Below are 12,703 nucleotides of genomic sequence, written 5' to 3'. Positions count from 1 at the left end.
CTGATTTACAGTATGTTAAAGGAGTCTTCCTTAAGCACTTTTCAGAGCACCTATCATACTAATTCTATACTAACTGTGGTTGTGTCTGTTGTATATATATTGGTGATTTAATTCTGGGAATCAATAATTGATACTTTCAAGCATCTTCACATATTTTTTTAGTGCTTTATGTGGAGACAAAGAAAATAAAGTGGTCATATATAATGTTTATCCTAAAAATTTCAAGTAATACAGTTAAGGGAAAAGAAACTTCCCCAAATCTCATCACCTAGAGGTAACCAATTGGTATATGGTAAATATCTTTTATACTTCTGTGTGTGTGTGTGTGTGTGTGTGTGTGTGTGTGTGTGTGTAACCAGAGAGGATAGAGAGATAGGAGAGTAGAGGTATACATTTATATTTAGATGGATGCAATTTTGTAAAATTGAGATTGCACTGTATTGTATTTCAGGAAAATAATGAATTTAACTTTGTATCTGCTGTCCTTTGGTGACATGCATGCCATCTGTAGGCCACTAGTTTCAGACTTTTGCATTAAAAGGTTCTCTTGAAATTAAAAATTTGGATAAAAAATTTAAAATTTGGGCTTATTATTTTTAGAACTATATTTCTGCCCTCTAGATTTATGTATCTATTACCTGGCACGAAATATGCTTATTGACTGTTTTTGTATTTTCATGATTCATATCATCTATATTCTGACTTACAACCATAATAATGAAATTGTCTTATTTCCCTTAATGTAATTTCCGTTGAGTAGGTGCTCACCATCAGTATGTTTACGAGAGCTTCTCCATTCCTGTGACCATGTTTGAGTCACCCCTTGATTGTATAATTAGGTACTACATTTTAAGAAAGTCTCATTTATGGTATTTCCTCTCTGTATTTTTACTTATGAAAAATATGTGGATGTCAGGGTGATCTGGCTGTGACATCTGTCACCTCATTAATTGCCAGGGTTGATTCGGCTCATCTGGCTGGCGAAGCAGGTGTCCCCTTCCTCCCTTAGCGCTCCATGTGAGTCCCTCCTGAAGCTGCATCGTAGGTGGAAGAGGATGACCTTCCCCGGTAGATGAGGAGCGTATTGCAGTCAAGGGTATACAAGTAGCTGTGTGCTCTGCTAGAACCTTCAAACAAGCTCTCAAGGTCCACTTGTAAGAGAATGTAGAGCAGTCAAGTTTCCAAGATTCCAGACACATCTTTAAAAAAAAAGAAAGATAGAGAGCAAGAAAACATATGTTTGTTGCCTTTATATTTATATTATAGATTTGTTGGGCAAAAACTTCTTGAGTCGTAACTTTCTTCTACTTGGTGATTGTGTAGACCTTGTTTCCACTGGATCTCATGGAGAAGTATCAGACTATCAAAGCTTTTTTTCCTCCTTATGGAGGAAGAAATCCCTTATGGATAAGTTGGTTTGTCTTTCCAAATGTCTGTGAGACTTCTTCATTTTTTGATTTTTTTAAAAAAAATGTATTGAGGTATAATTGACATACAATATTATATTAGTGTCAGATGTACAACATAGTGATCCACCATATGTGTATACATTGTGCAGTGATCACCACAATGAATCTAGTTATCATCTGTTGCCATACAAAGTTAATACAGTATTATTCATGGGACTGTATCCTAATGATGAACATCACATCACAGTGACTTACCCATTTTATCACTGGAAGTTTATATGTCTGGATTCCCTTCATCCATTTTGCACCTCAACCCTCTGGCAACCACCAATCTGTTCCCTGTATCTGTGGCTCTGACTTTTTATTTTGTTTTTTTAGATTTCTCTTATAGGTGGACTACTTGACTTAATTTCACTTAGCATTAGCCCTCAAGATGCACCCATGCTGTCACAAATGGCAAGATTTCATTGTGGGTTGTTGTTGTTGTTTTGTTTTGTTTTGTTTTTACTTTTTACTGCTCTATCTGGGTGAGTTCCATTGCTTTGTCTTGCAGCTTGCTGATCCATCCCTCAGCTCGCTCCAGTCTGTTGTTGAACCTCTCCATTTTTCTAGTATATCTTTCAGTTCGCTTATTATATTCTTCAGCTCTATGCTTTCTGTTTGATACTTTCTTACATTTTCTGTCTCTTTGTCGAAGTTCTCACTGTGTTCATCCATTCTTCTTCGGAGTTCAGCGAGCATCTTTATGATCATTACTTTGAATTCTTTATCTACTTGGTAAAGAATTCTTTGTATCATTAAGGTCTTTTCCCAAGGGTTTTGCCTTTTTCTTTCATTCACAACATATTTCTCTGCTCCCTCATTTTCCTTGACTCTCTTTGTTTGTTTCTCTGGATTAGAAACAGAAACTCCTGGTTTCTAGTAGTGAAACAGCTACTTCTCTCAGTCTGAAGGAGTGGGCCTTGTGTAGATGATGAATCTTCTTGTTCAAACTTGTCCTAGATCTTGGTGGTTTCTTGATTCTCTGTGATTTTCTAACCCCCCTGATTTATTCTTGGTATGTCCCTGATTTTCAGAGTGTGCCAAGATCCATCAGTATTCCAAGGTGGAGGGATCTCATTTAGCACTTAGTTTCAGGCTGGAAACAAGAAAGCAGACCCTCTGGTAGCAGTTTTTACAGTATAAATACTTACGGTCCTGTGGGGCCATTATCATAACCCCTGCTGGCCTCCAAGCCAGGGGATCTGGAGGTGTCCTCTGGGTGACAGTTGCAAAACTTGGGGCTCCAGATGAGTATTTAAACTCCGTTCTGTTGAGCTGAGCTGTAGTGAGGCCGGAAGGGGGGTGGGTGTGCAAGTATGCTGGCTCCCTGCTTACATCCTTTGGGGGCACCTCCTCAGCTTCCAAATGTGTGCGAAACCCAAAGCCTATTTCTCAGGCTGAAGCTCTGGACTAAGTTAAATAGGCCTTTTTCACAGGACGACTGGGTTACGGTGGCCTGAGAAGAACTCAGGAACTATCCTTCTGATTCTTACCTTCCCTGGGGAGCCAGGCAGTTAAAGGCGGGGGGGGGGGGGGGGGGGGGAGGGGTGGCGGGGTCCTTGTGTGGATTGCATACACCCACTAGCTTTAGCTAGGCAGCTAGAGGGTGTAGGGTCTTCATAAAGACAGCAGGGAAAATGTCTTGACTGCACATACCTGTGGGCTTGACGAATGCAACAGGAGAGTTCCCTGTCCGTGTGTGCGCGCGCGCGTGTGCGTGTGTGTGTGCGTGCGCGCGCACGTCTGCCAGCTTTAGGTCGGGAGTGGCGGAATGCCGTGACCACTCAGGCTCGCCAACTCCTAGCCAGGGAGCGGGGTGGGGGGTAAAGTACTGCAACTGCCCACGCTCTCAGACTTTGGTTAGGGAGCTGGAGAATGCTACGACCACTCGCCCTCCCCTGCCCCAACCATGGAACAAGGGGGCCCTGCCACCAGCTGCACTCTCCGGCCTCAGCAAGATAGTACCACCACCACTCACCCCCGCCTGCCTTGGCAAGCGGTCAGGAGGCTGCCAAGTTTGAGCTCACCTACCTGTGCTAGCCGGGTAAGTGGAGATGGCATCCCCCAGTGCCTCCATCTCCAGGGAAAGAGAGTTTCACCTGTCCACCTACTACAGCAGCTGCCTTGGCTTAGTCATTCCACCTATTACAGCAGGTGTATGTATGTATGAAGTTATATTTTTGCAGCAGATGCTTTTAGATTAGCAAATGAATTTCACATATAGTCCAGGTGCTTTCCAAATTGCTTTTATTTATTTATTTTTCCCTAGTCAGTCTCTCCAGACTTGCACTTCTTGCAAGTGAGACTTAACTCAAACCTTTTAAAAAGGGAATCTCAGTTTCCTATAGCACTTTGGGTCCCTTGGACATCAGCACTCTTGGTTCTCAAGCCAGATATTTTAGGGGCTCATTTCTCTGGTGCCGATCCCAGGGGTGTTTGGGCGCCTAATGTGGGTCACCAACTCCTTGCTCCTCCAGGACAGGCGCCCAGCAGGTGAGACCTTTCCCTGTTGTGTGTCCTCACACCCGGCGTGGGATTTTGGTGAGACAACGTCTCTGTTCCTCCAGCCCATCCCAATGTGGTATTTTATCCTTTATTGCAGAAAAGCAGCTCACCTAGTTTGCAGATCTTTTTCAGAGGGAAATGATTCATATGTTGTAGATTGGTGTGTCCCTGAGGAGGTGAGTACGGGATCTCCCTACACCGCCATTTGTGCAAGTCCCTGCTGCCCCTCACCAGGAAATTTCTTAATATTCAAAATTCTATTGTATCTTTTTTTGGGACATGATATATAGATTCTAGTCTTCGTTACCTCGGAATAATTGTTCTCCTAATACATGAAAAAAAAAAAAAAACTTTTCGGGCGCCTGGGTGGCTCAGTCAGTTTAGCGTCCGACTCTGCCTCAGGTCATGATCTCACGGTTGGTGAGTTCAAGCCCTGTGTCAGGCTCTCTGCTGTCAACACAGAGTCCACTTCAGATCCTCTGTACCAAAAATACATAAACATGAAAATAAATAAATAAAATACGTTTCTGTGTCTTTACATGTATGTGTGTGTGTGTGTATATACATGTAATGTATGTATATATCATATATATGATCTTTTTCTATAGTTTATATGATGTATCCTAGATACTTATTTTCTTCGTCCTTTCCATTTCATTTGTGTGCACGTCTCAAGACTGTTTTCTATGCCCTAAATAGGAATTTTGTCATGCGTATTCCGTTCTTATTGCAGCTAATAAATTCATCTCCATAATTATTTCCCTGAGTGCTATCAGCTCACTGTTTTTCTTATTTTATTATTGTACCATATTCTTTTAGCTTCTTGTATGAACATTAATTTTTTAGATCCTAGAGAACTATATTTTAACTCTGGTTTTAAGGAATGTAATATACACAAATAATATTTTAAAATACTACTTTTAAACCTTTATAAGCATTATGTGGTCCTTGAGATCTCATGTTATGTGACAAGGTAATATATTTGCTATATATTAACACTTGGTAAGAACCATTCACATTATATTCCTTTATTCATTATGAAACAGTCTTTGGGAGGCAACCAATTGATTTGACGCTAAATACCTAAGAGCTTTGATTATATATTTCAAGTGACTAGCACAGTAATGTTCATACAATCTATTCCTTTTTTTTTAAGTTCTCAGTGGAATAAATTTAGAATTCCAATGCTGTTACTGCATAAGACAGGGTGAGGCACCCATAAAAATTATCCATCATAAAACCAACGTAACATCAATAATAGAAGAGAAGACAACATTTGGGTTAGAATTGTGTAAGCTGATGGATGCAGAATGGTTAGGTACAGACATGATGATTTTTCCCTCTGTATTTTTGGTGTTTGTCCTTTGTTTATGGCTGCACATTTGCAGGCATATTTGAGAAACATGGATTTATAGGATTTATAGCTACCTACTGTGCCATCCACTTTCAGTAACAGTTGGTTTCCTAAATGAATTGGCAAGTAGGCATATCACAGTAGTGTTTTGTTTTATTTTCTATGGTGTTAGTATAGTTTGCTTTCGAGCAGAAAAGGGAAATCTTTGTGCCTGAAGTGGCTTTTGACAACTCTTTAAGTACCATTACTCCTATAAAGGACAAGATGTGGTTTGAATAATTTAGTAGTGCTAAAATGTCACATTTTTAGAACATCTATTTTATGGCTTTCCTTGAAAAATCGAGCCAAACACCTCTCCCTGGAATTTATAAACTCGTGCCTCTAAATTCCTAGGTAAACCATAAATTGTCTTCCTCTTTGAATGAAAGTTGCCATGACAACTTGGCGAGCATGGGCTATAGAAGTCTAACATCAAACTCTAGTCTTTAGTTTTTCAGTACTTTCAAAGATGTGATATTATCTTGAGAAGCTCTGGTTTAAGTAAAAATGAACATTATTTTCAGTTAGACATATCAGTGATTGTAATTAGACAAAAATCATGTATATTTTTGCAGATAATCCATTATTTAAGTATAATGATATCCTTTACCTTATAAGACTATTTCTTGATTAACTATAGAGATTTAGGGGTTAAGGGAAATACCAAAATCATTTTAGATATGTTGATTGCAACAATTATATTGAGCTCAAAACCGAAAGTATGTAATTTTAAAGAGAATATCTATTTGGTATTTATATGGTAATATGGTAATTTGGCTGCATGATAGACTCTATTACATCATTCACCTAAAGATCACATCTCTGTGTTGCTAAACTCTTTATAATAATACAAAAAATAGGGAGAAAAATTGAAAGTTTTATTTGAACTTATTGTTTTTTTCAAAACGCCCCTTATATGTGATTCATGGAAAAATTAAATGAATCATTATCATTTGTAATTCAGACTTGATGATTTCCGGCAGTTTAGGTACAAGTTTCCATTCCTACTGTATAATTAGCTAGAATACCAGAATTGAAAACATGTTTGTTATCAAGATCTATAAATCTGTAGATGAGACTGCCTTATTCAATGTTGCGTAAGTCTCTTGAAAGTTACCAAAACATGTTTGTCAGTTAGGATTCTTTTGGTTGACAATAATCCAACTCAAGGTGGTTTTTTTTTGATGCTTGTTTATTTAATTGTTTGTTTATTTTAAATTCAAGTTAGTTAACATACAGTGTTGTTTTAGCTTCAGTAGAACCCAGTAATTCATCTCTTACATATGACACCCAGTGAGCAATCTAGCAAGTGCCCTCCTTAATGCCCTTTACCCATTTAACCCATCCCCCCACCAGTTCTCTTCCAGCAACCCTAAGTTTGTTCTCTGTATTTAAGAGTCTATGTTTTCCCTCCCTCTCTGTTTTTATCTTATTTTTCCTTCCCTTCCCCTATGTTCATCTGTTGTGTTTCTCATATTCCACATATGAGTGAAATCATATGATACCTGTCTTTCTCTGACTTATTTCACTTAGCATAATACCCTGCAGTTCCATCCATGTTGTTGCAAATGGCAAGATTTCATTCTTTTTCATCACTGAGTGGTATTCTATTATGTATATATACCACATCTTCTTTATCCATTCATCAGTTGATAGACATTTGGGCTCTATCCATAATTTGGCTGTTGTTGATAGCACTGCTATAAACATTGGGGTGCATGTGTCCCTTTGATTCAGCATTTCTGTGTCCTTTGGATAAATTCCTAGTAGTGCAATTGCTGGGTCTTAGGGTGGTTTTATTTAATATTTTGAGGAGCCTCCATATTGTTACCCAGAGTGGCTACACCAGTTTGCATTCCCACCAACAGTGCAAAAGGGTTCCCCTTTCTCCACATCCTCGCCAATATCTGTTGTCTCCTGAGTTGTTCGTTTTCGCCACTCTGACAGGTGTAATGTATCTCATCGTGGTTTTGATTTGCATTTCCCTAATGATAAGTGATGTCGAGCATCTTTTCATGTGTCTGTTAGCCATCTGGATGTTAGCCTTAAACAGACACTTTTTCTAAAAAAAGTGTCTATTTAAGGGGATTTGACAAGTAAAAAATTTAATGGTTCAGCTAAGTGTACAAGCCCAGAATGCGCTAGATGCACTTGATCTGGCTTCTTTTCTTTCCTTTCCTTCTCTCTTCTCTTCTCTTCTCATCCCTTCTCTTTTCTTTTCTTTTTTCTTTTTTTTTTTATTTTTTTCAGAGATAATGGCTCTGTTTCTATCCATGTTTGCTTTGCCTTCAGGCAGGGTTTCTTCATGGTAGCAAATGGTGGCACACTAGTCGCAGGTCTCATACCTACATATCTCAGCAATCACAATAAGGGCAGTTATCTCCTCTTTACCTGAATTCCTACATGTCTCATGAACTGGTTCCTTTTAGGTTGTGTGCTTCTGGTGCCCCCCAGCTACTGTGGCCAGTAACAATGACATGGGCAGAATGGCTTGTGCCCAATGTCATGGAGGGTACCCGCCACAAAGCTTCTGGTAGTGAAGCACCAGACAGTAGGAAGGAGTTCTACATGTGACGAAGACACAACCAAATGCTCGTTACCTCCTAGAACCCAGGCAGTCGGTGTCATAATGTTCTGGAAAGGAGTGCTAGAAAACCACTAGGATATGAAATCTCTCTTGGGCTGCATGAAATCTTATTCATGCTTCGTTCTTTGTATCTCCTTTTTTTCCTCCTTTCTCTAAAGAACTTTTTTTTTTATCTTTCATCAGGGTTGTACCCATAATTTGTATCTGATACCCAGAGTTCAATTGGAGGTTGGACGTTTACCTAGTATTTTTTCTTTTATCTTACTGTTAACATTTCATCACTGTTATCAAGATTTATATCTAAGGTCATATTTTTTCTTTTGGTCATGGGACAAAATCTATTTAGAATGCTGCATAGAAAATTCCTTTCCTTTATGTAGTCAGTTTTATATATTTCTAGCCTGATGACTTGAAAGGTACATGGAATTGTTTTCACTAGATTTCAAGAATAATCGTATTTTATTCAATTAGCACTTCAGTAACAAATGCATTAGACAAAATTCACATTCTAAACTTTATGATTCAAATCACATACACTGTATTTGGCAAACATTATTCTTACATTCCTACATACATTCTTACAAACATTATCCTTACATTCGTACAAACATTCATCAGACATGAATGTTTTTAAATTTATTTTACCTAGCAGACTCCTCAAATTGATAAGCACAATTATATTTTATGTTTAGAAAAAATTAACTGCAGTCCAAGTTAGTCGAGAATCATATGATTTTTCTGGGTTTTCCTCAGTAAAATTGCCTTTTAAAACATGTAAATCTCTTCATTCAGTGAGAGCACAAAAATTAAAGGTTTTGTGACAGGCACCATTGTGATAATCAATAGTGAGAATTCAAATAAAAGTAGAATTTAATAACCCAAATTATAGGGGAAAAATGTATTATTTCCATTTCTGGGATCATTAACTGAAAGCAGGTCTTCATATAAAGACCTCGTTTTAAAGAAGAGAAGTTTGGGTTTGTTGTCACTCAATAGTAATTATAGTTCAGGTTTTCAGTAAATAGCTCCAAAAGTGACATTTTGTTTGGGCAGCAATTAGATCCCTACAATTACTGTGGTAAAAAGACTATTGTAAACAGAGTGTATATTTTTCTCTGTGTTTTATTTATTTAACAATTTCCTCTAAAGAGGTTTATTTTATTTATTTTTAAATCTAATTCACTTCCTTTAGAGGTTATTTAACTCCTCTGGCTATTTTGAAGAATAGTAATATTTCTAGTTGCATAATATCATTTTTGTTTGATTTTTAAAGAATCTTAGGGACAGTATCTCTAGGGTTTTGTGGGGTTTTTTCTCCTTTTGAGAGCTTTTTTTTTTTTTTTCTTTTTAATGGAACTCTGTGTATAATGCTGGCAATTATATACATTGGGTATTAGTGACTTAAATGCTTTTTTTTTCCCAGCCTGATTGAGATAGAATTTATATAGAACATTGTATACGTTTAAAGTGTACATCCTGTTGGGGCGCCTGGGTGGCTCAGTCGGTTAAGCAGCCGACTTTGGCTCAGGTCATGATCTCACGGTCCGTGAGTTCGAGCCCTGCGTCAGGCTCTGTGCTGACAGCTCAGAGCCTGGAGCCTGTTTCAGATTCTGTGTCTCCCTCTCTCTGACCCTCTCCCGTTCATGCTCTGTCTCTCTCTGTCTCAAAAAAAAAAATAAACGTTAAAAAAAATTTTTTTTAAATAAATAAAGTGTACATCCTGTTGATTTGGTGTACTATATACTGCAAAATGATTACTCCATAGCATTAGCTAACACCTCCATCACATCACATAATTACCATTTATTTTTCATGGTGAGAGATCTATTCTCTTAGCTACCTGAAAGTATATAATACAGTATTGTTAACTACAGTCACCATGCTGTGGATTACATCCCCAGAACGTATTTGTCTTATAACTGGAAATTTGTACTCTTTAGCCAACACCCCCCACCCCACAGTCCCTGGTACCACCATTGTCCTCTGTTTTTCTATGAGTTCAGCTACTTTATTGTATTGTATTGTATTGTATTTTTATTTTATATCTGTCTATTTATTTAGAGAGCACAAAAACCTGTGTGAGTCCAGGGGAAGGTTGGTGGGAAGGGCGAGGGGGGCAGAAGAAGAGGAAGAGAGAGAATCTTAAGCAGGCCCCATGCCCAGTTTAGAGCCCCATGCGGGTCTGGATCTCACAACTGTGAGATCGTGACCTAAGCTGAAATCAAGAGTCAGTCACTTAACTGACTAAGCCACTCAGGCACCCCGAGTTCACCTCTTTAAGATTCTGCATATATGTGAGAACAGACAGTATTTGTCTTTCTCTGTCGAGTTTCTTTCACTTGGCGTAATGCCTTCAAGTTTCTTCCATGCTACCTCTGTTCTTGATGTGCATTATTCTTTTATTATAGGAGGACACAGATCACAATTACTATATATCTCGGATATATGGTCCCTCCGATTCAGCCAGCCGGAATTTGTGGGTGAACATAGACCAGATGGAAAAAGACAAAGTGAAGATCCATGGAATTTTGTCCAATACTCACCGGCAAGCTGCAGTAAGTGCTTTGACATTTTGAGTTTCCTTTTCTCTGCTATGAAAAAATTTTTGCTTTAATTGGCATATAAATGTTGTTTGTTATGATCACTTTCTACTATTTAGTTCTGCAATTGCAATTTAGATTCATAATTGAATATAAGGTATTATAGAAAGTGAAGAAGAATTATTTTGCGAAGCCACTATCAATTTAACTATTAATTAATTAAATTAACCATTAATTTCTCTAGTAAGATAATGAATTGAATATTCAAAGTTGAGACTGCTCTTGGATGATTTTGTTTTCTTTTAATCTATGAATTTAGAGAGCATTTAAAAAATTTTTAATGTTTATTTTTGAGAGTGAGACAGAGACAGAGCATGAGTGTGGGAGGGGTAGAGAAAGAGGGAGACACAGAATCCGGACCAGACTCCAGGCTCCAAGCTGTCAGCACAGAGCCTGACACGGGGCTGGAACCCACGAACCATGAGATTATGACCTGAGCTGAAGTCGGCCGCTAAACCGACTCAGTCACCCAGGCCTCCCGAGAACATTTTTTAAAAAGTCACATGAATTTGGCATCTGCCATTTTGCATGGTTTATTACTTTCTTGGTCTGAAAAAGATTTCACCAGAAACATTTATGATTCAGATAACCAAATTAGGTATCTCAGTGAAAAAGTTTGATATAAAGGGCAAAAAAAAATAAATCCGGAAGTCTCCGAACATGTTTCAGCCTGAGTTTATCCTTTACCAGCGTTGGCTCCTTAAACAAGTAATGTAACTTGTAACGAGGTGTAGTTTCTGTATAGTGGGGATGACAGGATATCAATTCAGGCCTCACTTACCTTCCTTGGTCAGTGCTATCCTATTGTACCTGTCAGGCAGAATGCTTACATGGATTAGCTTTTCAATCTTCATAATAACCCTATGATTTAAATATGATTGCCATCCAGGTATTGTGGATGAGAGAACTGAGTAAGGGGAAAAATCAAATAAGCTGCCTAGAGGCCTCCAGCTACCACTAAGTGATGAAACTCAGCTGTTAGCCGAGGCAGCCAAGCCCACACTCACAATGTGTCTGTAAAGTATATCCCACTTGGTTCCAGCAGTTTTTGATAGTCATTTTTCTCATAAATACCTGATTTAACATTTAGTGAAAAGTTATTTAGTTTTGCTATCACAGATAATACCAGTGATCTTACCATCAGTGAACTCATGTATTTTTCAGTTTGATATGACAAAGGGAAAACACAACTTTAACCTTTCAAATGTTATGACCATTACTGACTTAACAATAGAACTAACAGACGGGGCACTTGGGTGGCTCAGTCGTTTAAGCGTCCGACTTCAGCTCAGGTCATGATCTCACCGTCCGTGAGTTCAAGCCCCACATCGGGCTCTGTGCTGACAGCTCGGAGTCTGGAGCTTGCTTCAGATTTGGTGTCCCTCTCTCCTTCTGCTCGTCGTCTGCTCGTGCTCTCTCTCTCTCTCTCTCTCCTCTCAAAAATAAATAAACATTAAAGAAGACAATTTCAAAAAGAAAGAGAGAGAACTGATGGAGCCAATGACTTTAGAGACATAAAGTGGCACTGATTTGATGGTTATATCAAAATTTGGGGCCAAAATCCTTCATTGTATATGTGTAGACTTTCCTATTTTAAGAGAACAACTGCTAACAGCTAAAATGGAATTAATTATAACTCACCATGAGATTATTCACTGAATTGTCCGCGTAGAGCGCACGTGGTCTGAGGCTGAGAGGCAAGCAAAGTCCCCATCTCCGCTGATGATGAATTCCATCATCCCTTTTCTTTTCCATATTCAGGCAACCCCAGACAAAATGACAGATTCAGAAATGATTCCCTGTTGGGTTTAGAACAAGATTTTCAAAGAGAAAATGAGAAAGTTTTAGATTAGGACAATGTCTATCAGAAATGTCTTGCATTTGACAATCTGCTCACAATATTGCAGTACCTAATACGCTTTGTAAAAGTTCAAATGTTGGGTGCATCCAATTGAAGTTTCCATAAATTGGCCCAGTTCTGCTGTCAGCCACAACGGATGAAATCTCTAGGCAGACAAAGAAGGTCATCGGTTAAAGTGTTAGTGGATTTCTGCTTACTCACTTTCCTTTGCTGTGCTCTCCCGAAAGTGCGGCCGCTCATGTGTCTTGTCTTGCCTTGAAGATTATTTTTTCTCGTTGGAGTAGGGTTCTCTTGGTTACCGTGTGA

At 38.5% G+C, this 12,703-nt stretch overlaps 1 protein-coding gene across 2 annotated transcripts in view; it reads left to right on the top strand.

Annotated features, from left to right (window-relative positions):
• PLXDC2 (plexin domain containing 2) overlaps nucleotides 1-12,703 on the top strand; it is a 449,881-nt gene that overhangs the window by 222,110 nt on the left and 215,068 nt on the right. For both annotated transcript variants that reach the window (XM_058681754.1, XM_058681756.1), the window contains exon 3: nucleotides 10,345-10,491. In XM_058681754.1, coding sequence (XP_058537737.1) covers nucleotides 10,345-10,491 — 147 coding nt within the window. The remainder of the gene's footprint in view (nucleotides 1-10,344; nucleotides 10,492-12,703) is intronic.

This window comes from Neofelis nebulosa, chromosome 8 (genome assembly GCF_028018385.1).
Source record: "Neofelis nebulosa isolate mNeoNeb1 chromosome 8, mNeoNeb1.pri, whole genome shotgun sequence".
Lineage (NCBI taxonomy): Eukaryota > Metazoa > Chordata > Mammalia > Carnivora > Felidae > Neofelis > Neofelis nebulosa.
Note: the sequence above shows the minus strand (reverse complement) of the source record. Positions and strands in the feature narration are given on the sequence as shown.